The 27,417-nt window shown below is 37.9% G+C and overlaps 1 protein-coding gene and 1 long non-coding RNA gene across 18 annotated transcripts in view; one reads left to right on the top strand and one right to left on the bottom strand.

Moving 5' to 3' along the window:
• Positions 1-27,417, top strand: part of LOC138326010 (microtubule-actin cross-linking factor 1-like) — a 217,162-nt gene that overhangs the window by 100,739 nt on the left and 89,006 nt on the right. For 16 of the 17 annotated variants that reach the window (XM_069272102.1, XM_069272103.1, XM_069272097.1 and 13 more), the window contains 6 exons: positions 16,623-16,789; positions 21,352-21,467; positions 26,118-26,224; positions 26,488-26,607; positions 26,935-27,030; positions 27,271-27,401. In XM_069272102.1, coding sequence (XP_069128203.1) covers positions 16,623-16,789; positions 21,352-21,467; positions 26,118-26,224; positions 26,488-26,607; positions 26,935-27,030; positions 27,271-27,401 — 737 coding nt within the window. Of the gene's footprint in view, positions 1-2,411; positions 4,858-16,622; positions 16,790-21,351; positions 21,468-26,117; positions 26,225-26,487; positions 26,608-26,934; positions 27,031-27,270; positions 27,402-27,417 lie in introns of those variants that run through there. The other variant, XM_069272105.1, reaches the window with a different exon arrangement.
• LOC138326011 (uncharacterized) lies at positions 25,638-27,382 on the bottom strand. Its single transcript, XR_011208852.1, has 3 exons — positions 27,246-27,382; positions 26,162-26,279; positions 25,638-25,874 (listed from the first exon to the last, which is right to left on the bottom strand). It is a non-coding gene; the product is annotated as an uncharacterized lncRNA (long non-coding RNA).

The raw sequence follows: 27,417 nt of genomic DNA, 5'->3' as shown, positions 1-27,417 counted from the left end.
ATGACCAGACTAGTCCATTTCTATGAACCAAAGTCATCTGATGACTGGTATAGGTCTGACTGGGTGGGCTGGTGATGGAGAGGTAAAAGAGGGGGGGGGGGTAAGGGGTGATCTTTGGTAACAGTCACCATTGAGGCTGAAGAAATCAGAAGTGAGAATGAGGATGATGAGGAGTTCAACAAGTGCAGAATGGAAAACTCTTTCTGTGAAACCATTACCAATAAGAGGGGTTGTAGCTATTTCACTATAATAGTCATTGGAGATGTGTTTTTGGATGATAGCCACTCATTCAGATTTCATTATTAGTGTACTCTAGAAGTGGAGAAAGGCATTAAAAATAAAAAGAAATACATATCCTTCACAAGTTCGAGAAAACCTTGTGCTCAGAATGTCTTCATACTTGAAATACACTTATTTCAGTGAAATTAAAAAAGTATATGTGGTATTTAAATAAAGGGAAATGCACTTTAATAACAGTTCATCTGGTTCAGTTAGAACTCTGATATGTTGATGATATCAGGACAGAGCTACACTTTCATCACCTGATGTACAGTGAGTGTATTGCTGTAAATTCACATTGACCATGAGGTTAAAAGTCAGATTAGTGAAATTCTTATCAAATCTTATTGGGGCAATAGCTTAAAAAAATTGTAATTCAGTGACGTAAACTAACAGTATACCTGAATCACCTGCGATTTGTGTAGTGCAATGTAATAAGGTGATTTATACTTTATCAAAGATTAAAAATACAGATATTTTAAAGTGTATATTAATGAATTCTTTGGTTCATTACCTTTAAACTTGAGACGGGGTGACATGTTCTTAAAGCATAAAAACTTATCATTTTCATGCAGATTTAAAAAAAGAAAAGAGAAAATGAAAAATAAGATGGTGTTTGACCTCATTTTGTAGATGTATACTATGGCTGGTTAACTTACTGATACCTACCTGTTAAAATGTTAATTGGTCCTTGTGTCCCATTACATTCTGATATAAGGAGATTCAAAATGTGTAAATAACAGGTACATCATTATCTACAGTCAGAGATTTCGTTACCACTAAATAGAATTTTAATACAGACTAATGATATTGCATGTGCCCATTATAAGTGTTATAAGTGGAGATTTTTTAATACTCATTGATTCTGAAGTGATTCAAATCTCCCTCATTGAAATGTAAATCAGCCTGTTGATATGGAGATGTGCATTAAATTATAATGTGTTGTTGGACTAGAGCCTAATGTTGGTTAAGCATCCCATTTTGTGTGTGATTTGTAATTTGACGAGATCTTATGTCCATGTTTTGTTGGGTAGGTGTTGTAACAGTATACACTAGTTTAACTGTCGCGTTGTGTATCTGTAAACTTGAGTTAATGCATGGAGAGAAAAAAAACAACAATATACTTCAGACCTTTTTACACAAAGGATTTCAAGGGTAATTAGAGGACAAATTTCGTGTTTCTATTGAAACAAAATGCAATGATATATCAATATAACTGATTCAAAATATTATTCAGTTATTAAGGAAAAATATTTGATTAAAAAAAAAATACAAAGCATATGTAAAGTATTTAGTTATCTTCTCAAGACATTTTACTAAGGAATGATAGCTGCTTAAAGACACGTGTTCAGTCATGTGTGTCAAGATGTGATAAACTATTTATAGAAGTAAAAATCCATTGGGTGCATCAATTAAAAGATTTAATCACTCTCCGTCGTCACAACGGTCAGTGAGAGTGTTAATGCCTGAATGCTATACAATATTTATGTCCGATTTGGACCAAACCAATTCTCGCTCAAATTAACTGTATATCCATTTCTTCAGCATTAGTATGTGTTATCAGCTGTCTGTGAATTTGTGTCCATTATCCTTGTATATAGGTGTTTACCCAGTGTTTGTGTATTGGCCAGCGGTGGTTGGATAACTGGATGATAAGTATAGAAAGTGTTCAATGGCTACTGTAGTCACTCCTTCTCCATATTACTGCTAATTGTATCCTATTTACCTACTTCCACACTCAGCTTGATGTACAAAGTCCTGGGGGCAGCTTTATCAACATTACATGTAGCAAATTACCTTTAATTTTTGACGAAATAAAAATTTCATCAGTCCAGATACCCAAATTAATTCATTAACTTTTAAAGTCTTTGAGTTCTAAATTGTAGTAAACTCTCAGTATTTCGTATTTTGTGATTTTAAGCATGTTTGGTTTTTTGTCTAATTTGCTGTAAGTTGACCATGCTGATTATAAGTTAGCCGACATAGAATTACATGTTGTTGGCATATACGCTCATTGTGTATGTGTCTGCATGTAGGTATTATCTATATACAAGTCTAGGATGCACAAGTTTCTGTTTGTTTGGAGTGGAAGTGCTTGAATGAAGATATATACCCACTTTCTGTGGAAGTGATGCAGTTCGTTATCGTTATGAAATTGTTTTGACAAAACCACATGAAAAGAAATAAGATGTCAGAGCATTTTACCTGATCAGGTCCCAGTACAGCCTACAGAATTAATTAGGAGCCTATCATGGATAAAATGGAATGATTTAGGAGAACATCATGCTAATAAAATGTGGGACTGAATTTTAAAACTTTCATATGCTCCTGATGTCCTTGTATGTGTACGCCATTGTTTAAATATCGTGGTGGCAGCAGAATTCGCTGACCAGGAAATATTTCAAAGTTTACCAAGACATTTTTTTGGAGGAAATGTTGACAGACAATTCAGCCATGTAATTGGCAAACACTGCCTACTCGTGCTGTGGGATCTAGTAAGACAATGTGTTATTATCAAGTGGAGAAAGATTTGTTTATTCGTCAAGTAAAACTTGAGAAATTGTGTGAAGGAAATTTATCAACAACAAGAAACAAGGCGAATGTTTGTTTGGATCATGACTGATGTAACAGAAGCTAACATTGTGTGATAATGTGACTTGTGTATATCTAGATAAAGTTTTATCTGGACATGGAGATATGACAGACAGCTGTGTGGACCGTGGTGTAATACTGGGCTAGGATGGACATCGGCTATCTGAGGACATGTAGTGGACACTAAAACATCAGCAATGTATCATACAATATGACTTCAAATCAGAAATCCTAGCTGTAGCCTTTAATGAGAGGAAACATTTTATGACATTTATAAACTTTGCTAAACATTGATGAAGTAGTGATATTTATTTCAAATCTTTAAATAGTTTAGCTAATTTATTCATGTAATATAACTGTTTTGGACAGAAATCAAATTGATACTTTCACATTATAAGCTAGAGTGATCTATTAGATGACATCATTGGATCAAGTCCTTAGGGTATAAGTGACCACTAGTCATCTACGACTAGACAGATAAACTTTGGCCATCTGTGGTCAGTACAAATGACCAGAGACAAACATAAGGTTGTAGATAACCAAATTAATTGATTTTACATCGTGATCTGATAGTCAGGATGTTCTGATCCGTTGGACAGACACAGGTAACGCTTATTGATTTGGACAACAAGAGTTCTGTCTACCTGTCAGTGTGTTACAGTTGGTTGGGGTTTAGGGGCTTGACGAGAATTCTACAGCGGCCAGCTAACAGCACTCAGGTGATCTAAGGCAGGACAGTGGACGGCAGGTGGAGACGACCTAATTGTGCAGGGTTCTCCGTGCACCAGGAATTTTAAGTCAGAGGATGATAGCCCCGATATCAGCATAACACTGATCCCTTTATCAATAATCAATTTTTACCTGACCAGGTACAGATACCTTAGGTTTTAATTATCACTGGTGGATGATTCGTTAGATAGACCGAACATTGCACTGAATGCACTTAAAACTTCACGCTTCTGTTATAATTACTGTTAAAATCTAAACACGAGTAGATTGTCCGGGAGTCTGTGATGTATGATTATGGTGTGTGCTTATAGTGTGTGATATAGGTTAATCCTAGTGTCATCAGGGCTCTGGGCGTCAACCATCACCCGGCGATGTACAGAAATATGGGGTCAAGATTAAGGTAGGGATCACTATCACACAGGTATTCAGTGGGGGGGCCGCGATCTCACCTGGCCGGACACACCTGGAGCTGACCACTGTCATTAGTGGACCAAAAACTGGACACACACACCTGAAGCAGGACATACCTGCACAGACAAACTGGACCGAAGCCTCAGTCCATAGTGGACTGCACCTACCTACCTGGAGTAGGGTCTCGTTGACCATACCTTTACAACCTAACCTATACAGGACCCAGAAACCTACCGCGGTGCCATCCCACTTGTCATTGTCTTGTGCTCTGGAACTCTTGGCATTGAGGACATACTTGTTATTGTGTCGGGTGGCCATGTCGGGTAATGAGCAGGATTACTCGGTGTGTATTTAAATACCACGACCAGTTTCGGGGCTAATTGTGCTGAGATGTATGGCCTGAAAATCGCGGCTCTGGGAGTGTCCAGTGTGTAGAAGAGTTTTCGTGCAATAATTATTTTAAAAGTGCAAAACTACAATTTCCATGGACAGGATCATTAAATCAAAAATATTCTTTTGTGTCGTACAACATAAGAATGGTGTCAGGTAGTAGGCCATACAGTGGATGTGTAGACAACAGCGTCGGTGTGTACGTCTGAATGAATGGAGAAATCTTCGCTCAAGTGGAATATGTTAACGTGTGGAGGATATAAACAGTGGTCAGATCTACACCTGTTTTCGTATGAAGCCAAAATGGATTTAATTTGTCTACAAATTTTGCACTAATTTTTCGCCATGTTTGGATGTTTCGGAAAGAAGAAAAAAAAGTTAAAGGGGAAAGCCCCGTTGGATGGTAGGAAGGATGTACCTACCGTCTGTAGTATAGAGGAGCAACCAGAACAACAGGTATGGTATTGATGGGGGATATATGTGTTATAGGTAGGATACTTAGTAGGATACAGGTGTAATATCTGTGATATAGGTGTGACAGGTACTAGAGTTATATGGTGCTACAGGTATGATATCTGTATTATAGGTGTAATATTTATGGTTCTTATTATATAAGCGTTATAATATCTGTGCTATAGGTGTAAATATATAGGATAGGGTTACAGGTATGGTATCTGTGCTACAGGTATGATATTTTTGCTACAGGTATGATATGTTTGGTGCGACAAGTATGATGGTTAACAAGTTTTGAGTAGAACAAGATGAACATGAGGGTGTCACGATTGACAGCCTGGCAGCTGAAGAGAGTTCCCCCTCACCCTGATTATACTTTAGAGTGGTCGTATATAGAGAATAGCGCTGACTTGAAGTAAACCTGTGTTGATGTTTGTAAATAGTCTGATGATTAAATGGTTGAAGATTGGCCTGTGAAGTATTTGACTGGCATATTCCTACTACGTTCTCATGCTAAAATATTGAAAATATTTCTGGTGCATTCCAGCAGTGTCTAGAACTTTGTGTAGAAATGAAACCTAAACAGAGATGTATTGATGTGTCTGTCGTTTAAAGCCTGATCATGTGGCTGATCGTAGGAGGACATGAATGTATTGATGTGTCTGTCGTTTAAAGCCTGATCATGTGGCTGATCGTAGGAGGACATGAATGTATTGATGTGTCTGTCGTTTAAAGCCTGATCATGTGGCTGATCGTAGGAGGACATGAATGTATTGATGTGTCTGTCGTTTAAAGCCTGATCATGTGGCTGATCGTAGGAGGACATGAATGTATTGATGTGTCTGTCGTTTAAAGCCTGATCATGTGGCTGATCGTAGGAGGACATGAATGTATTGATGTGTCTGTCGTTTAAAGCCTGATCATGTGGCTGATCGTAGGAGGACATGAATGTATTGATGTGTCTGTCGTTTAAAGCCTGATCATGTGGCTGATCGTAGGAGGACATGAATGTATTGATGTGTCTGTCGTTTAAAGCCTGATCATGTGGCTGATCGTAGGAGGACATGAATGTATTGATGTGTCTGTCTTTAAGCTGATTGTGGGATCGTAGGAGGACTGATGTATGATGTGTCTGTCGTTTAAAGCCTGATCATGTGGTGCTGATCGTAGGAGGACATGAATGTATTGATGTGTCTGTCATTTAAAGCCTGATGATGTGGCTGATCGTAGGAGGACATGAATGTATTGACGTGTCTGTCGTTTAAAGCCTGATCATGTGGCTGATCGTAGGAGGACATGAATGTATTGATGTGGCTGTCGTTTAAAGCCTGATCATGTGGGCTGTCGTTTAAAGCCTGATCATGTGGCTGTCGTTTAAAGCCTGATCATGTGGCTGTCGTTTAAAGCCTGATCATGTGGCTGTCGTTTAAAGCCTGATCATGTGGCTGTCGTTTAAAGCCTGATCATGTGGCTGATCGTAGGAGGACATGAATGTATTGATGTGTCTGTCGTTTAAAGCCTGATCATGTGGCTGATCGTAGGAGGACATGAATGTATTGATGTGGCTGTCGTTTAAAGCCTGATCATGTGGCTGTCGTTTAAAGCCTGATCATGTGGCTGTCGTTTAAAGCCTGATCATGTGGCTGTCGTTTAAAGCCTGATCATGTGGCTGATTGTAGGAGGACATGTATGTATTGATGTGTCTGTCGTTTAAAGCCTGATCATGTGGCTGGTCGTAGGAGGACATGAATGTATTGATGTGTCTGTCGTTTAAAGCCTGATCATGTGGCTGATCGTAGGAGGACATGAATGTATTGATGTGTCTGTCGTTTAAAGCCTGATCATGTGGCTGATCGTAGGAGGACATGAATGTATTGATGTGTCTGTCGTTTTAAAGCCTGATCATGTGGCTGATGAGGAGGACATGAATGTATGTGTGATGATGTATGATGTGTCTGTCGTTTAAAGCCTGATCATGTGGCTGATCGTAGGAGGACATGAATGTATTGATGTGTCTGGTCGTTTAAAGCCTGATCATGTGGCTGATCGTAGGAGGACATGAATGTATTGATGTGTCTGTCGTTTAAAGCCTGATCATGTGGCTGATCGTAGGAGGACATGAATGTATTGATGTGTCTGTCGTTTAAAGCTTGATCATGTGGCTGTCGTTTAAAGCCTGATCATGTGGCTGTCGTTTAAAGCCTGATCATGTGTCTGTCGTTTAAAGCCTGATCATGTGGCTGATCGTAGGAGGACATGAATGTATTGATGTGTCTGTCGTTTAAAGCCTGATCATGTGGCTGTCGTTTAAAGCCTGATCATGTGGCTGTCGTTTAAAGCCTGATCATGTGGCTGTCGTTTAAAGCCTGATCATGTGGCTGATCGTAGGAGGACATGAATGTATTGATGTGTCTGTCGTTTAAAGCCTGATCATGTGGCTGTCGTTTAAAGCCTGATCATGTGGCTGTCGTTTAAAGCCTGATCATGTGGCTGTGTTTAAAGCCTGATTATGTGGCTGATCGTAGGAGGACATGAATGTATTGATGTGTCTGTCGTTTAAAGCCTGATCATGTGGCTGATCGTAGGAGGACATGAATGTATTGATGTGTCTGTCGTGTTTAAAGCCTGATCATGTGGCTGATCGTAGGAGGACATGAATGTATTGATGTGTCTGTCGTTTAAAGCCTGATCATGTGGCTGATCGTAGGAGGACATGAATGTATTGATGTGTCTGTCGTTTAAAGCCTGATCATGTGGCTGATCGTAGGAGGACATGAATGTATTGATGTGTCTGTCGTTTAAAGCCTGATCATGTGGCTGATCGTAGGAGGACATGAATGTATTGATGTGTCTGTCGTTTAAAGCCTGATCATGTGGCTGATCGTAGGAGGACATGAATGTATTGATGTGTCTGTCGTTTAAAGCCTGATCATGTGGCTGATCGTAGGAGGACATGAATGTATTGATGTGTCTGTCGTTTAAAGCCTGATCATGTGGCTGTCGTGTTTTAAAGCCTGATCATGTGGCTGATCGTAGGAGGAATCACATTGAACATAAACATTGTATGTAAATAATGACATTCTTTAGGGATGACCAGGGTGACCGTGCCCTTATTTGGTCTTCAGGTGATAGTAATTAGCTGGACTTTATAAAACTACATAGACCGATCACCTGTTGGTGTTTATATTTAGGTTTTGTATTGACATTTGAAATGAGGTAGGATTGTTTTGTAATTGTGAAACTCAATCTGACAGAGGACTTCGCGAACTGTTTTATATATGTTGACATTAAGTGTATAATTTATATCAGGGTTACCTTACCTTTCTGATTTTGTTACACCTTTGATTACCTGTCATAGGTACAAGTTAAAATCTAATTAGTCCTTATGTGGTATTATATATCACACTTGTATAAAATACCAGTGATAAACGGCTGTGATAAAACTCTCGTGTTTAAAGTTCTCTCAAATTACCTGTAATAAAAAAACTAGACTAAAAAAGTGTCTCAAATTACCAGTGACAAAATATCTTTGGTAGAAAAGCCACATAAATAAATATTAGCAATGTTACTTTTACTTTAAATACTGAACTTTAATGTATCATAGCTGTCGGTCACGGTAGAGTAACTCCGGAGCAGAAAATTAATGTTGGAATGTTTCTACTTCGTTTGTGTGAATGGGAAAATGTTAGTTTAGTTTAACAGCTGCATGAATAGGGATTTTATACATTTCTCATGTAGAAAATGTGGTTTGTAGTCTCGTATAAAACCTACTGGTGATGAAAATTGATGAAATTTACGACAGGTGTGCACATCTAAAGTTATTACTTACCTGAGTATACACTAGAATTGTATTGTAATCTGACCCCGAAGCTCTCCATCATGTTTAACCAGTAACAAAGGTCATGAGGTCATCGGCTATTGGAACAATTATGTCAGTTTATTCATGTTTTGGAAGAAAACAATTTTACTCCTTCTGAGATGTGTGGAACATGACAGGTTTCATATCTTAGCTGGATGGCTAAAAACGGTGCTGTTTGATGTTTAATGCCAACTGAGATCAGAATTGTAGTGATGTCATTTCGTAAGATATGTATCTTTATATAAAACTTAATGTATAAATAGTTTTGTGAAAAAATAAATGTATATAAATAAATGGGAATTAAATCAAATATCGGACATTCTATCTGATGATATTGACTATGAGAGAAAAAAATCACTGTCTCGGCAAATGTCAAGGCTGTTATGTAATGCTATCAAAATGTTCTGTTGGCATGCATAGTCACACAAATGCTTTAAAAAGTAAATAAACAAGTTAATTTGGATCGTAAATCATGATATTGTAGAGAGCTGGCACGTGCCCAATGAAATCAAATTATGTAACGTAGGTATAACCCAGTTCTGCTAGTTCTGTAAATTGTGCATGTGGCCTAATCTCGATTAATTTCCGACATGTTGGTAAAATTAGATAGATCCCATATTCTGGGGTTGTGTCATGTACTCGTCTGCTCAAGTTCGTACCAAGTGTTGGCAGGCTTCATTTTTACTTTAAATTAGATGTCAGTTAATTAAGTAGAACATGGACGATGGATTCCGTGGCGGTAATGTGTAGAGTTTTCATTAATTAGATCGTAACGACATCTGTATGATAATCATCGTCACAGGTGAATGGGCTGCATAAGGAAACATCGGAGGGCATATTATTCATGCAATATTAAAACTTTGCAAGCAGACGAAGCACAATTTGTGTTTATGGGACAGAAATTGCTTCCTTTATACACAGAACCTTTTTATTTACGGCTCAGGGTGGATGCAAGGTTAAATCACTGCAAAATTGTTTTTGGAGCATATGAATATGTTTTTGCGATTTGGGAACAGTATCACTTTGTTTGACACATCTGTATAGACTTGGAAGAACTGCAACCTTGAGACACCTATAGGCCTGGACGGGGTGGGTAGACCTGGGATTAATGATCTGTTAGGTCATAGGTCACAAAGCTCCTGTCAAACTTGATGTAAGATAACAGTGCAGTCACCAAGAAGCTTGTCATTACTGGGGTGATGGATGGTGGGAGGTTTTTGTTAGGCCTACCTGGTCTACACAGGCACAGGGCCAAATGTCACACCACAGGGTTAAGTTGTCAGAAATGGTGATATTAGATGTTTATTAGCTGGACAACTGATATGGTGTTTCTGATCCCAGCTCTAATACCTGTACGTCTTTGATAATACCTGGATTTATGCTTGAAACTGAATTATGTCAATTGCAGTTTTATTGACGTCTATTTGAAAATGTATTAATTGGACCACTAGCTATTATGATGGCTAATGATTGCCATTCCAGGTGTCTTTAATCAAGGTGTTTAATGGCTAATTGAAAACCGGTAGTCAATTGAATTAAATCCCCCTTTGAGCCCTTTTGAAGACTTTGCTATAGAAATTGCTGATGACCCTATAGGGTTTTATGGGGTCAAGGGTCATTTAAATTTAATGATAGCCTTTCTTGGTTAGATCTGAAATTGGTCGTTTTAGATTCGAAGTGAACTGGACATAAGAAAAACCTGATGGCATTACTTGACCACCCCTCAGGGAGGTTGTCCAGTGGATAATAGTCGAGTGAACTCTGACCTAAGGTCAAGTGGTCAGTGTAATGAATTTCAATCAGCTGACCAAGAGCCTTTGTTAATTTCTCCCATCAAACTCTGCATAAACTCTAATAAACCCTGAATAACGTCCAGTAGTGGTCATTTACATCACCAGAAATTTCCACAGCAAATATTGACCATGAATATTAAGTGACCATTTGTTGTAATAAAACTAGAAAATGAAAACACTTCTCCTGTACAACTCTATAAAGTTTTCGATCTTTGTCATATTTCCTCATTGATCTCAAGAAATATGCATGGAAGTAGACTTTATTATTCCTCCATAGCTTCACTATTAATTATATATCTTTTAGTTGTACATATGCCAGTAAACCGCCAAGCTCTGCACCGAGGTTACCTTTGGTCTTCATGGAATAAGGACAACATGACAAGGATATATGATAGGACAAATTGGTGACATTGTTTTTACAATTGAAGAACAGGAGCGTAACTTGCCATTGTCATTTGGGCCATGTGTGATATTTGGTGTCTAAATGTCTACATGGGTTTTGTGTAATCTGAAGTCAACTGAACACAAATAAATGTTCAATTTAGTGTTGGAATGCAATTGTAAGGTGTTACAGAACTGTTAGGAACTTTAAAAACTTTTGTGATGAGAAATAACACTTAAAAAATAGATCAAACATATGCTACAAAAACCATTCTAATTATATGGTGTACAATATCAAAAGTTCTTAAAATTCAAGAATTACTTCAAAGTCTATAAGAATTTCAGAGGTTTATAAGAATTTAAGAAGTGTATTTCTTTTAAACTTCCTCAGTCAAATATTAGAATGTAGATTTGTGGAGTGAGATAAGTAGGTCAGTGCCTTATGAAGGCTTTTTACATGGCCTGTCCTGTATTTAAATGCCAGACTTTATGTAAGCCCTGATCTGTTATATTTTGGTTTGTCATGATCAACACAGGGTCAGTGAACCATGGTTATCATTTTGACATATTTTTCATCACAATAAGCAGTGATCATCCCTTATATTTTATGGCCAACTTTCAGTAAGAATTAGCCCCAGGTTGTGTATAGTTTTCAGCTCAATGGTGTTTGTTAAATTTGGGGCAAACAAAATACAACTATTTTAATTCAGAACTCGTTCTTGCATAAAAAATTATTCATAGATAAGAAGGTGTTTATCAAAATCATTGGGAAGATACATAATATATTTGAAAAGGAGAGAATTATAGTTTCCTTGAGTTGAATAAACATTAAAGTTTGTGTGTCATTTGAAACTATGAGGAGGAAAAAAACCTAGTTATTTAATAATAAATATTTTGTATAGGCCTTTCTAGGCCAGCAGGCATCATTGTGAGTTGTGTTGATTTCTGTATTAATTAAAACTGATTTGTCCAATGCCAATGGTATCTTAGGTTATTATGCAACAAGGATTGTATTTGAAAATGACAAAAGTCAATGTATGTACGTGCTAAACCAAATGTCATGTAAATACATTTGACTGATTGAATGACACCCGCAGTAAAATTAAAAGTGGCATACTGGAATATCACTCAGACCATTTGACCGTCTGACCATCAGATTATTCACCTGTTGAGAACTTTGGTCAAGTCTATCTAAATAAAGTACCAAAACAATATTTTTCAAAGTTTTCATTCTTCAATATTATGTTATAAAATTGTAGCTTTTCAACTTTTCCTAAAATTTCAACATCTTAACTAGATTTTTATCCCTTTTTTTAGATCTGTAGATGTTCCTTAATTTCGTAAGGACAGGCAAAATATGGCAAGATTACTAAGCTAATGCAGCTTTTGATATACTACAGAATGATGGAGATGGTTTTTGGGATCAAAACATAAGTAAGCAGGAAATTAGGTATGGATAAAGACTAAAAGGCTATTAATGTATCATATTGGTAGTTAACTCTGTCAGAAGAATTTTACATGAGAAGTTCCAGGGTGATGATAGTATGGGTGTGTATACTAGTAGATCTGTAGATAATGAACATCAGCTGTAGTTTTTGTTGACATCCATTATGACACTGAATGGTGTCTAGAAGGAACTGTGATGTAACATGTGATGACTAAACTCCCATCTCTCTCCTTAGTGAACTGGGAACAGGTCCAATACTTCTTATTCATGTGTATTACAACTCCTAGCTACTTCTCTTGACCTTCTGACCCTCAACCACAGTTGTATATTTCAGAGTCCTCTTCACAAAACCTCATTCCATGTGTCATATTACCTTGAGCTCCCTCCCAGGTGTGTTTCTGTGCCTTGACACACCACCTCCTTCCCAGATGTGTTTCTGTGCTTTGACACACCACCTCCTTTCCAGGTGTGTTTCTGTGCCTTGTCACACATCACCTCCACCCTAGGTGTGTTTCTGTGCCTTGTCACACCACCTCCTTTCCAGGTGTATTTCTGTGCCTTGTCACACCACCTCCTTCCCAGGTGTGTTTATGTGCCTTGTCACTCCATATCCTTCCCAGGTGTGTTTATGTGCCTTGTCACTCCATCTCCTTCCCAGGCGTGTTTCTGTGCCTTGACACACCACCTTTTTCGAAGGTGTATTTCTGTGCCTTGTCACACTTCCTCCTTCCCAGGTGTGTTTCTGTGCCTTGTCACACCACTTCCTTCCCATGTGTGTTTCTGTGCCTTTTCACACTACCTCCTTCCCAGATGTGTTTCTGTGCTTTGACACACCACCTCCTTTCCAGGTGTGTTTCTGTGCCTTGTCACACATCACCTCCACCCTAGGTGTGTTTCTGTGCCTTGTCACACCACCTCCTTTCCAGGTGTATTTCTGTGCCTTGTCACACCACCTCCTTCCCAGGTGTATTTCTGTGCCTTGTCACACCACCTCCTTCCCAGGTGTGTTTATGTGCCTTGTCACTCCATCTCCTTCCCAGGCGTGTTTCTGTGCCTTGACACACCACATTTTTTGCAGATGTATTTCTGTGCCTTGTCACACTTCCTCCTTCCCAGGTGTGTTTCTGTGCCTTGTCACACCACTTCCTTCCCAGGTGTGTTTCTGTGCCTTTTCACACTACCTCCTTCCCAGGTGTATTTCTGTGCCTTGTCACACCACCTCCCTCCCAGGCGTGTTTTTGTGCCTTGTCACACCACCTCCTTTCCAGGTGTGTTTCTGTGCCTTGACAAATGAAGTACTGGTGACCATTCCTTGACCTATTGAGGACAACTTGTATTTATGACCTGGTCAGTTTGCTCACCATTTCCAGGGGATGTTTGTTTTATCTATTTACACTACAGGGTGGATACACACTATGGGCTGTGGTCACTCATGGTCAGTGTGGACATGGTCGGATGACCAGTGATATCTGATACACATGTTTTGATGTTTAGTTTTAAAGAAAATGAAAAAAAAACATTTTGTACAAATGAATTTAGAGAATTTTCATTTAATTTCCAAGTCTTATGATAAGGTTTCTTGTGTGAAAAATTCTTTAAAAATGTTTTTATCAGGTTTTGGAGATTTTGAACAACCAGATCATCTGTGTGTTTGACTGCTTTGAGGACCTGTGTCCATAATGAAGAAGTCAGTATTGGAACTATTCCAAACGATGAAAAAAAATCTGTAAAATGTGGAGTCGGTCAATTGAAGCGGCAATAAAAAGTTTTATAGAGTTTTAAATCCCAAATTGTTGAGGATCCTAGATCATTATATCCTTACATAAAATAAACATTAGATTGGCGTAAATTTTCTGCCTGAATTTACAATTTCTGTCTACATTGAAATAAGTATGATCTTTGACCTGTTTCCTGTGGTAAATGACAGGTTTTAGGTAAACTACCCTTTAATCAAAGCTATGATGATATGAAATTTCCAGCCAGTATTTACGGCAAGGCTCTTGGCTTGTGGGGTGTAGGTAGATACGGTAAAGGCTATATATATCTTTGTCATATCTCTTTAGTTCAATTTGACAAGAATTAGACCCTGCGGGAGATTGGCAAATAGCAAAGAGTTGTTTCTTTCACTTTCGCTGATATGAGGGAGACATCTTTATCATAGAGATTGAAACCCTGGCTCCAAAGTGCCACTTCTAACCAAAGTGCACAAACAAACCTCGAAAGTCAATTACTGGCGTCGTGGAGAAATTTTGTGTACACAATATATATCTAATCGGCTACATATTGTCTGCAAAGGTATGAGGGTCGAATCACTTCCGATGGCAGACTTATCGCTGATAAGATAATCATTGTCTTTTCTCCCTCGACCCCAATACTTTGTTGTTGTTATCACTATAGTAATCTGATATCTCACCTAGGCCACAAATAACTAAGGAAAACAAATGAATACCTACATAACTGAATACATTCTTAACTATAAACAAATAACTTATTTAGGATGATGGCGTAGTTGTGGACAAGAATCTAAAGGCGTCAATGATTTTTGTCTATAACACTTTTAGTATTTCTCATTTCGCCACTGGTTCCTGATCAACAGTTGTAGGTTCAGATGTTCATAGGGTTAATAGACCTTCATTTTGTCAAGTCCATTAAACTCTCCTGATACTCAAAATACAATTAAAATAGAATTGGAATCTTCTGAATTGAAGTTACATTTAAATAATGTGTATATCTGTTTTTGAGGAAGCGAGATTCGTACAATGTCTTTGATGATCAAATTCTTATATAAAAATGTAACCTTAAACTGTTGTTAGCCCTATCTGTAATGGTCCGATGACCTTTAACTGTTGTTAGCCCTATCTGTAATGGTCTGATGACCTTTAACTGTTGTTTGCCCTATCTGTAATGGTCCGATGACCTTAAACTGTTGTTAGCCCTATCTGTAATGGTCCGATGACCTTAAACTGTTGTTAGCCCTATCTGTAATGGTCTGATGACCTTAAACTGTTGTTAGCCCTATCTGTAATGGTCTGATGACCTTAAACTGTTGTTAGCCCTATCTGTAATGGTCCGATGACCTTTAACTGTTGTTTGCCCTATCTGTAATGGTCCGATGACCTTTAACTGTTGTTTGCCCTATCTGTAATGGTCCGATGACCTTTAACTGTTGTTTGCCCTATCTGTAATGGTCCGATGACCTTTAACTGTTGTTTGCCCTATCTGTAATGGTCCGATGACCTTTAACTGTTGTTTGCCCTATCTGTAATGGTCCGATGACCTTAAACTGTTGTTAGCCCTATCTGTAATGGTCCGATGACCTTTAACTTTTGTTTGCCCTATCTGTAATGGTCCGATGACCTTTAACTGTTGTTTGCCCTATCTGTAATGGTCCGATGACCTTAAACTGTTGTTAGCCCTATCTGTAATGGTCCGATGACCTTTAACTTTTGTTTGCCCTATCTGTAATGGTCCGATGACCTTTAACTGTTGTTTGCCCTATCTGTAATGGTCCGATGACCTTTAACTGTTGTTAGCCCTATCTGTAATGGTCCGATGATCTTTAACTGTTGTTAGCCCTATCTGTAATGGTCCGATGACCTTTAACTGTTGTTAGCCCTATCTGTAATGGTCCGATGACCTTTAACTGTTGTTTGCCCTATCTGTAATGGTCCGATGACCTTTAACTGTTGTTTGCCCTATCTGTAATGGTCCGATGACCTTTAACTGTTGTTTGCCCTATCTGTAATGGTCCGATGACCTTTAACTGTTGTTAGCCCTATCTGTAATGGTCCGATGATCTTTAACTGTTGTTAGCCCTATCTGTAATGGTCCGATGACCTTTAACTGTTGTTAGCCCTATCTGTAATGGTCCGATGACCTTTAACTGCTGTTTGCCCTATCTGTAATGGTCCGATGACCTTTAACTGTTGTTAGCCCTATCTGTAATGGTCCGATGACCTTTAATTGTTGTTTGCCCTATCTGTAATGGTCCGATGACCTTTAACTGTTGTTTGCCCTATCTGTAATGGTCCGATGACCTTTAACTGTTGTTAGCCCTATCTGTAATGGTCCGATGACCTTAAACTGTTGTTAGCCCTATCTGTAATGGTCCGATGACCTTTAACTGTTGTTAGCCCTATCTGTAATGGTCCGATGACCTTTAACTGTTGTTAGCCCTATCTGTAATGGTCCGATGACCTTTAACTGTTGTTAGCCCTATCTGTAATGGTCCGATGACCTTAAACTGTTGTTAGCCCTATCTGTAATCGTCCCTGTCTCCCTGTTGTAGGTGTCGGACGTTGTCGTCCCTGGACAACCAGAAGACATCACAGCCAAGGAAGCCTTGTTACTATGGAGTCGGCGCACAGCGGAGGGCTATCCTGGAGTCAAGATCAACAACTTCAGCAAGAGTTGGCGGGACGGGCGAGCATTCCTCTCCATCATACACCGACACCGGTACGTAGTGTTACAGTTATACCTGGTATAGTACAGGCCATAGTGGCATAGTGGTTAGAGTGTCTGGACATATAGACCTTCTCCAAGTAGTGAGATCACTTTGTGGTTAAAGTGTCTCGATACATACCAATAGACCTTCTCCAAGTCATGAAAAGACTGCATGATCATAATACAAGGTCATGTTATGTAAGGTATAAAAGTTCAAGGTCATTTGCTGTATGTTATTAAAAGTCAAAGTCATATACTTAAGGATTTGAAAGGTCAAGATAATTCACTCTGTGGTATAAAAGGTCAAGTTCATTTACCCTGATAGTCAGAGCAGTGACTTGAAATCAAATAAATGTGGTTATCGTTGTTGGCTGTTATTGCAAACTAGAGTTGATAGAAAAATGACTATGGGGAGTGTGTGTTATTTATATTGGATATAGAACAATACAGTTTCAGATGGGTTGTGTAATGAGAAGCTATTGTTTTCCAACATAAACATTGGCTGGGAACCGTTTCCTAGGATATTTTTCTGCCAAGTCTCCGCTGTAAGGACGATTAAAACGATTTGGGGTGGGGAGTGGAGATACATCGACCAAATGGTTGGAGGACAGAGGGGCCAGATTAAACAGGGTTGACGAACACCATATCCAGAAAATGATCCCGACCAGAAGGGAGGGAGGAGAAAGATGGGAGATGGGAGACTAGCTCAGATCACAAAGAGGTGGGATTCCTATTCAGGGTGGACTAAATGGCTCTGGTGTAAAAGGGGCCCACATTTGCAGAGGAGAGGAGTCCCAGAGAGAAATATGTAGGACAGGCTATAGCTAAACAGAGGGATGAGATGTTTGATTGGAGGATTGGGAGGTAATAAAAAAGGTTCCATGGTACTAACAAAGATTTAGGGGTGAGGAGAACTGCCAAATCTAATCTACTTTAGATTATACTGATTTGTGCCCATCCATTCTGTTATATTATCCAGTAATTATCTCATTACATTTAGTGAGTGTTCATATTGAAACCAGGCTTTGCCAGCATGTAGTACTATGAGGTTAAGTTCTGTGGACCTAAGGTTCTTAGTGCTGACATTGGTTGGCAGAATGTCAGAGAAATGACAGGTTTAACAGCAGCCCTGTCATACAGGGTGGGTACTCGTCACACAGGGTCGGTCCTCGTCATACGCCTTGTGTTTTGGTACGTTTGTCAAACTGAGTTCATGTTTTGGTTGGGTAGCATAACATTATCGTGATAAATACCATGTTACGCCAGATTAAGTTCCTCACAAAAAAATGTCCACATGACCATCATGTCTGGGTTGATTGCCTCTACCTGAGAACAGACTGGAGAGGACAATCAGTGTGGAAATATCCGTGTCTTCTCCGTGAGATACCCCAGATAATCTAATTTGTCTGTCAGTTTGTCATTGAACTTACAGGTTTATCTCCCCTTTGAATTTAAAATGAACTAGTCTGTGAAGGGTGAATAGCACATCCCATTCAAATTCAAAGTATGTTCAGCTTGGGTATATAAAATTACAATGCAGAAATATTTTTCATAAACAATGACATGATATTTGATATACGATATATGAGATTATGTCACAGGAATATTGTGTGTGGAAAAAAAAGTAAACTTGGCTTCAGATATATGATAATTGATTAAAAATTGGTTTTGAACCCAGCACCTGTCAGGGATATGTAGGCCACAATTAATTTTTTATTCTAAGCTAATATTTATGGATTCACGTTTTGTTATTTATCTGATTGTTATATGAGAAGTATTGCAGTTGTATTGTTGAAGTGTCCATGACCTCTGGTTCACCTTGACCTCTGGTTCAGAGTTCAGATCATAATAATGTCAAAGGTCTCATGGTTATTTCATCAAAGACGCATGCCAATGTATACAGTTATCAAAAAACTAGGTAATTAAGGATAAACCATACACAGATTTTATTATAACCTTTTCTATGATTTAATGTTGTTTTTTTTTTATTGAAATATTTCCAACCAGGAATAAATGAGCCATTACCTATATAGAAAACCGATTATCAAGTCTTCTTTCACTGCATGCTCAGTAGGACTTTGTTATTACGGCGTTAGTTTGTGTGTGGAAGCTGTTTTTCTTTGAAAAATGACACTACCCGCAAAATTAGATAACTCTGCAATATAGATATACAGAATTGATTGTTTTGTCATTATACTCTTTGAGAAAATCTATTAACTCTCATAAACATGAGGTCCTGGTGGTCGAGTGGTTAATACATCCTCACATATTACCACAAGCCCTTTACTTCTGGGCCATGAGCCCTCCACCTCTGGGCCATGAGCCCTCAACCTCTGGGTCACAAGTTTGAATCCCATGTAGGGCAGTTGCCAGATACTGACTGATGGTTAGTTTTCCAGGTACTCTGGTTTCCTTCATCCCCTGAGGATGTCATGTCGTTTAATAATCCGGGCTGTTAATAGGACGCTAAACCAAGTCTGATTTAAACTAAGGGTGTAGCAATCCACACTAATAGCTGATAACTCGGTATGACAGGGTTAGGGAACTGTAAAGTCATTTAACATGTATTATATACTGAAACAGTGCCTGTTGCTTCTCCACTCCGATATCATGAATACCTTTCTTAAACAAATCTTTTCTATGACATAAAACGATATACACACAGTTCTCACAATGACATGTTTTGTTCTGACTTGGTGAACAATTTGTCTCCTTTCACACATTTAGATAACCTAGACTGATAGGGAATGTCCTTTATATATAGGTGTATTCAGTTATCACCTGTTGATATAGATATCAATACTATAGACTCAGTCGTTGGAGAACTTGTCCAAGTTATATTTAATCACAGATGTTGAAGATATACTTATTCAGGGCCTCGTGTCAGGTTCTACCCTATATATACAAAACTATTTAGTTTTTGGCTTGTACTTTAAGTATATTTGTTGTCTTTCAAACTTTTCTTTTATGTCATTCCTACACTTTGCATATTTGGCTATGTTAGTTAAATCAGCGAATTCCATTGAAAATACAATCATTCAATGGTTTGAAGAGAACTTGTGTTTACAAACAAATACAAAGTTAAAGATTTTGTCAAACTTTTGAAATGAGGCTGCATATTTAACATGTTATAGCAAAAAGAGCTATTTTTTCACATGAACTTGGTCTTTGATGTAATGACAACTTTTTTCTCTGAGTAAATGTGATACAAGGCCAGTACAATTCTATGGTATAAGTATTCCTACCAAGTTTATAGATGGCATTATGAACATCCCACTACTATAAAATAGCCATATTATAGGGTTGATTCCAGGATAAAAATCTGATATGTTTGTAATTCGAGTTGAATCATTTGCTATAATGGTGGTAATTGGATAATAGACTTGTAAGATGCTGTAGTGTAAGGACTTCATTCTCACTGACTTGGTAACTAGATCTTACTACAACTTAGAGAGAGTTCGCCATCCCTCACATAAACACTAAGGTCTCTCTTCTTTTGTGCCTAACATGTCTTATTGACCGCATAGAGGCTTGAAGGGTGGGCCAGGCTGTGGTGGCAGATATCCAGAGTTCCAGTAGAAAAAAAACTACTACCTCTCATTATTTGCTGCCCAACAAGGGTCTCAAACCTGTGATTTGGAGATGCTGGGATGTATGTTTTCATCTGAAGAATTGGCCACTTCCAAACATGGTCAATTTATATGCCAGTAATAAAAAGAAAAAGTAATCCACCTCTGTATAAAGACCACCTGCCTTAGTGATAACCTCTGTATAAAGACCACCTGCCTTAGCGACCACCTCAGTATAAAGACTACCTACTTATGACCTCTTTTACAGGGTCCCAAATGATCAATTTCAACACAATTTTTCCTGTGTACAAAGACTTCTTCTTTGGGTCTTCTAGACAGGTTTGATGTCCTTCTGTATAGACAGGTTTGACTGTCCCTTGGGTGGTCTTCATAGACAGGTTTGACTGTCCCTTGGGTGGTCTTCCTCTATAGACAGGTTTGACTGTCCCTTGGGTGGTCTTCATGTCTGACAGGTTTGACTGTCCTTGGTGGTCTATAGAATTGACTGTCCCTTGGGTGGTCTTCATAGACAGGTTTGACTGTCCCTTGGTGACAGTCCTCTATAGACAGGTTTGACTGTCCTTGGTCTTCATAGACAGGTTTGACTGTCCCTTGGGTGGTCTTTATAGACAGGTTTGACTGTCCCTTGGGTGGTCTTTATAGACAGGTTTGACTGTCCCTTGGGTGGTCTTTATAGACAGGTTTGACTGTCCCTTGGGTGGTCTTCATAGACAGGTTTGACTGTCCATTGGACGGTCTTCATAGACAGGTTTGACTGTCCATTGGACAGTCTTCATAGACTGGTTTGAATGTCCCTTTGGTGGTCTTCATAGACAGGTTTGAATGTATAGCAATTAAGATGTGGATGTTTAAAGGAGAGTTTAGTTAATCCTTTAACATCTATTCAGATGTGAAAATTTATGATATTCACCTTAATATTTGTCCCTATATTCATGCTGATATTCACCCTCATACTCATCCTTATTCATACCTTCTATATTACAGACCCGACCTTGTGGATCTCCAAAGAGCGCGGACCAGCACTCCACGTCAGAACCTCGAGTTAGCCTTCAGTATAGCAGAAAAAGAATATGGAGTGACACGATTACTTGATCCTGAAGGTACTAGACAAGGCAAACCTCTAGACTTTTTTCTGAGGAAAGTACGGTCACTGGGTTGTACTGTGTATCTGAATACACTTTTTATTGAGGTGGCATAAAGCCATCCTTGATAAATCTGGCATTTTACTGAGAATACATGAAATTTAGTCTAGCCAAAACATTAACCATTCCATTTAAAAAAAAAAAATGTTCATGTAAGGTTATTTGTATAAAATTTGGGGTCAAATATACTTTTCTCCATAATATGTAACATTTTAAGAATTTAAAATTTCCTTGTTCTCATATCTAGTGCTCTAACTGTATAGAAGGTGAGGGCTTCAAGACCTTAACTGACCAGTCCAGTCATTATGACCCTCTGATCCTCATTTGTGTAATGACCATTACAATCCCGTCCTAACATTGTCTGATATTTACCCACTCCCTGTTGTTTTTAACATTGGCCCAGACATAAATGTATAGACCTAGTATTTAATCAATTCCGACCCACACTCAACATCTAAAAACTTGTGTGGAGTTTAAATAATAGATACCTGATTAAGGAGGTTAACAGCCCACCTGTCTGTACGATCAAATATACAGGTAGAGTAACACCTGTAACGAGATCAAACAGTTCTCCGGCCAGGTGGAAATATTTTGATCTGTAATTACATTCAAGTACCTACTTAAGGATTTGTGGAATTGAAATAAGACTTAAGCCAATTATACATGGATTACAATGTTAGTGTGGTAATGGAGAGTTTAACATAAATAAGAATGTTGAAATGTTTCGTCTCGTACAGTATCACAATGTCGTATAAACATCATTGATAACAGCTGATTGCGATGTCCCAGAATGGACATTAGTATAAGCCGTTGATCAGATCTCAAGTTGATTATAGAAAAAAGTTTATGTCACTGAAAGCTTAGAATACATTCGTACAAAAATGACTTTGTAAAAATGTCAAGTCTAAAATATTTTCTGAGTTCCATCCATCTTCATACTAAACTTTGAAAACCTCAACATTTTCAAAATAGCTTGTTCAGCCCAAATAATTTATGATATAAAGGTCCAGTTGAATTGCCATTCATATGCAATAAAACAAATGTATACTATCTATATAAAAAAAAATCTCCAGACAAAACTGTAAGTGTTGGGAAAGCTTTACAGTGATCTGATATAGGTACCAGGGAGATACTTGGTGGATTATCATACCTGAACATATATATTGTCTACTGATATAGGTACCAGGGAGATATTTGGTGGATTATCATACCTGAACATATATATTGTCTACTGATATAGGTACCAGGGAGATATTTGGTGGATTATCATACCTGAACATATATATTGTCTACTGATATAGGTACCAGGGAGATATTTGGTGGATTATCATACCTGAACATATATATTGTCTACTGATATAGGTACCAGGGAGATATTTGGTGGATTATCATACCTGAACATATATATTGTCTACTGATATAGGTACCAGGGAGATATTTGGTGGATTATCATACCTGAACATATATATTGTCTACTGATATAGGTACCAGGGAGATATTTGGTGGATTATCATACCTGAACATATATCTTGTCTACTGATATAGGTACCAGGGAGATATTTGGTGGACTATCATACCTGAACATATATATTGTCTACTGATATAGGTACCAAGGAGATATTTGGTGGACTATCATACCTGAACATATATATTGTCTACTGATATAGGTACCAGGGAGATATTTGGTGGACTATCATACCTGAACATATATATTGTCTACTGATATAGGTACCAGGGAGATATTTGGTGGACTATCATACCTGAACATATATATTGTCTACTGATATAGGTACCAGGGAGATATTTGGTGGACTATCATACCTGAACATATATATTGTCTACTGATATAGGTACCAGGGAGATATTTGGTGGACTATCATACCTGAACATATATATTGTCTACTGATATAGGTACCAGGGAGATATTTGGTGGATTATCATACCTGAACATATATATTGTCTACTGATATAGGTACCAGGGAGATTTTTGTTGGATTATCATACCTGAACATATATATTTTCTACTGATATAGGTACCAAGGAGATATTTGGTGGACTATCATACCTGAACATATATATTGTCCACTGATATAGGAACCAGGGAGATATTTGGTGGATTATCATACCTGAACATATATATTGTTTACTGATATAGGTACCAGGGAGATACTTGGTGGACTATCATACCTGAACATATATATTTTCTACTGATATAGGTACCAGGGAGATATTTGGTGGATTATCATACCTGAACATATATATTGTCTACTGATATAGGTACCAGGGAGATATTTGGTGGATTATCATACCTGAACATATATATTGTCTACTGATATAGGTACCAGGGAGATTTTTGTTGGATTATCATACCTGAACATATATATTTTCTACTGATATAGGTACCAAGGAGATATTTGGTGGACTATCATACCTGAACATATATATTGTCTACTGATATAGGTACCAGGGAGATTTTTGTTGGATTATCATACCTGAACATATATATTTTCTACTGATATAGGTACCAAGGAGATATTTGGTGGACTATCATACCTGAACATATATATTGATGCCGATAAGCATTGTTAGATATGATGTATCAATTGGCATACACTAACACTTTCTCCTGCTAGTAAAATGTTACCTCTCAAGTCGTAAAATATACACTGCTATGCCCTAATATGGTGTTTGTCCTTTCTATAGCCATAAACACTGAAGGAATGTTGGCTTCTGTTTACATGTATAAAATATTCATATATGTAATATAAAAATACTTGAGTCATAAAGTTTAACAAATACTGTCATCATACGGAGTGTCGATAGTCTCGGAGGGCTGTCGCCTGACAGCGAGTAACTCTCCACGACTTCTGTAGATTTACGGCGAATCATTCAACAATTTCATGGGGAAAATATAAATTTTCGTTGGACAAAAGGCTACTGGTATTTGACCATTGACCGCCTTGATAAGGTAAATCTGGTGATAGGGAGAAATGACCACTGTTGAGAATTTAAGTACTGTATAAATCATTAGGAGTAGCAATCGGATCTCCATCTATAGGTAGTCATTAAATAGGCCTCGTAAAAACATAAAGGTGAAACAGATAAGTCGTTAGCAGGTGAAACACTGACAGGTATGGCTAATGGGCAACAAAAACAGACAATAAGAAGACTTGTTTGAGGAAACACACGATGGTTTGTTTATCTGCTATGAAAAATGAAAACTAAAAATTGACACCGAGAGATGATCGGGATAAAAGTTCACACAGGTGTAGACATTTACCAGACTTTAAAACCTTTAAAACATCTAAGGTTACAGTTAGGTGTCGAGTTTCATGTGATGTTGATCTTTAGTAGTTGTTAAATGTTTGTTTAAAGTTTATTAGGCAAACACCTGCAGAATCAGAATGTCCATCCCAAAGGCAAGATATGCTTTAAAAATGATTAATTAGTTCATTCATTAAGGTGTTCATCTATTTCCTAATGAACATTCAGGGTCATTTAGAAGGTTTGTTAAGGTTTGTGGTTTATAAAAGGCAACATCTAGGCCCGCAATGTTGAGGAATTTATGGCTTGCCTTGTGTATGAAGTTTGTGAATGATCAGAATGTTGAAGAAGTATTTTGTCTCGGTTTGTGGACTGAACAGAAAAGGTCAACTCTATACAAATGAAATGAACATCCTTTTCTTGTGTGATCCCCCGATTATCAAAGCGGCCCTCTATGATAGGTGAAATTTTCCCCCTGATTTGATGCCTGGTAATTATCAGAGTCCTTCGGAATTAAAATAGTATTTGTACGACACTTGCTGTGTCATTCAGACCCAAACCAGTTTTCTCTTTTAGAAATCTGGGTTAGGCTTTGTTAAGATGACACTTAGTCCGGTATGATATTACAAACAGTAGGGTATGCTTGTTGAACTGAGTCAGATATGGGGTGTAGGGGACGGGGTGTAGTAAGATGTCCTGCAAGTTAGCTTAGGTAGATGACATAGGCACTTAAAATTACACTTACTTAAAAACCTTGCAGTTTTTCTCAAATATATAAGATTTTTATCTATTATAACTGCGTATTTTAAAATAAAACCATTAAAAATATAAAGCTTTTTATCAAGAAATGACGCAATTCAAATATGTTAAAAGGCTGTTTATTCTTTTTCTTGTATTTCTGTTCACCTATCCACGCATCCTCTGTCTTTCCTTGTCTGTCCATTTTCCTGTTGTTCTGTCCATCTTTCGTCTCTATTCAATGTCATATCTTTTTGTCTGTCTATTCTTTTTCTGTCCTTTTATCCAGCTTTTTATCCTGTCTCTCCTCTGTCCTTCCGTCCCTCTCTTTATTCCTCCTCATGTTCTAACTGTCTGTCTATCCTGCAAGTTAAATAATAGATGGATTTAATTCCAACATCACTGTACTTTAATCACAGGCTCATCTCCACAAGGCCATCACCTAAATTTTGAATAAGAAATTTTCTTATTAAAGAAAAAGAATCTAAGGATGGGGGACTGTCTTGATAATGCAAAATTCCAGACTACAGATACGATTTTGTAGATTAGGCTATTCAGGAGCTGTTGATATACACAAAGGTGTAATAACAGAATTATTTGTTGTAGATGTTGATGTTCCGGAGCCTGATGAGAAATCTGTGATAACTTACGTGTCCTCACTTTACGATGTCTTCCCAGAATGCCCCAGTGTAGAACAAACACTACGAGATAATGTAAGATTCTTCTGCTTATATCACAAATCTACTCATGGTATTCTTTATTGTTTGTCTACAAAAAATGCAAAAGAGTTCTAATAGCATTCATATTAAAGATATATAGTGTAACTATGTACTTTTAATGATGTACGTATTCTATGAAAAGAAGTTAAAATTATTAAACAAAAATCATACCAGTTTAAAGTCTGGCTGCTGATATAAATGGTGCCAGCAGACTTAGTATATATTTTTTGTACATAACCTTTTATGTACCTTTATAGGAGCGACAATTAAAAGTTGATGAATACCGGGAACTGGCCACTTCATTACTCACCTGGCTACACGACGCCACAGCCATGTTACAGGAGCGAAGCTTTCCCACAACCCTTATAGAAATGAAGGTTTGTATGTCTGTATGAGCCCTTTTCATGTAATATGCCCATGGCTGGTTATAAGCCCATGCCTAGTAATTAGCCCATGCCTAGTAATAAGCCCATGCTCAATAATAAGCCCTTGTCTTGCAGTAATGGTATCCCAATAAGCCCATGTTTAGTAATAAGCCCATGCTCGGTAATAAGCCCTTGACTTGCAATAATGGTATTGCAATAAGCCCATGTCTGGTAATAAACCCATGCTCGGTAATAAGCCTATGTCTGGTAATAAACCCATGCCTCCTAATAAGTCTATGGTTGGTAATAGGCCCGTTTCTCTTTCTTGATTTTTTACAGACTCTCTTAGCGGAATCAAATAGGTTTAAAATTGAAGATGTCCCCCCTCGGTTGGAAATGAGACAGAAATTATACAGACTTTTTGAAGAAATACAGGTATGCTGTTCACATGAAATAAGTGATTCTTTTTTCAATATATATCATTATGTTAATACAAATCTTAACTGTTTAGAATTTTATTCAAGGAAGAATACGTAAGTTAAAATTAATTTTCATTAATCTGAAGCAACAGTAGAAGTTTGTGTTTGCTTGTTGTGATGCGCTGATAAAGAACAATGTACCAAAATTGACATAATTTATAATTCACTTACTGTATAAACTACTGTTTGATTTCAGGGTTTTGGATCTGGCAGTTCACAGCTGGCCTTCCCAGACGACCTTCAACCTGACAATATCACGTCAATGTGGAACAGATTCTCATTGGCAAACCAGGAACGTGACAATAACGTACAGGCTGAGGTCGTCAGGTACAAAAAATCCTAA

Source organism: Argopecten irradians, chromosome 6, assembly GCF_041381155.1.
Source record: "Argopecten irradians isolate NY chromosome 6, Ai_NY, whole genome shotgun sequence".
In the NCBI taxonomy this organism is placed as follows: Eukaryota; Metazoa; Mollusca; class Bivalvia; order Pectinida; family Pectinidae; genus Argopecten; species Argopecten irradians.
The sequence above is the reverse complement of the archived record's forward strand: the minus strand, read 5'-3'. Positions and strand labels throughout refer to the sequence as shown.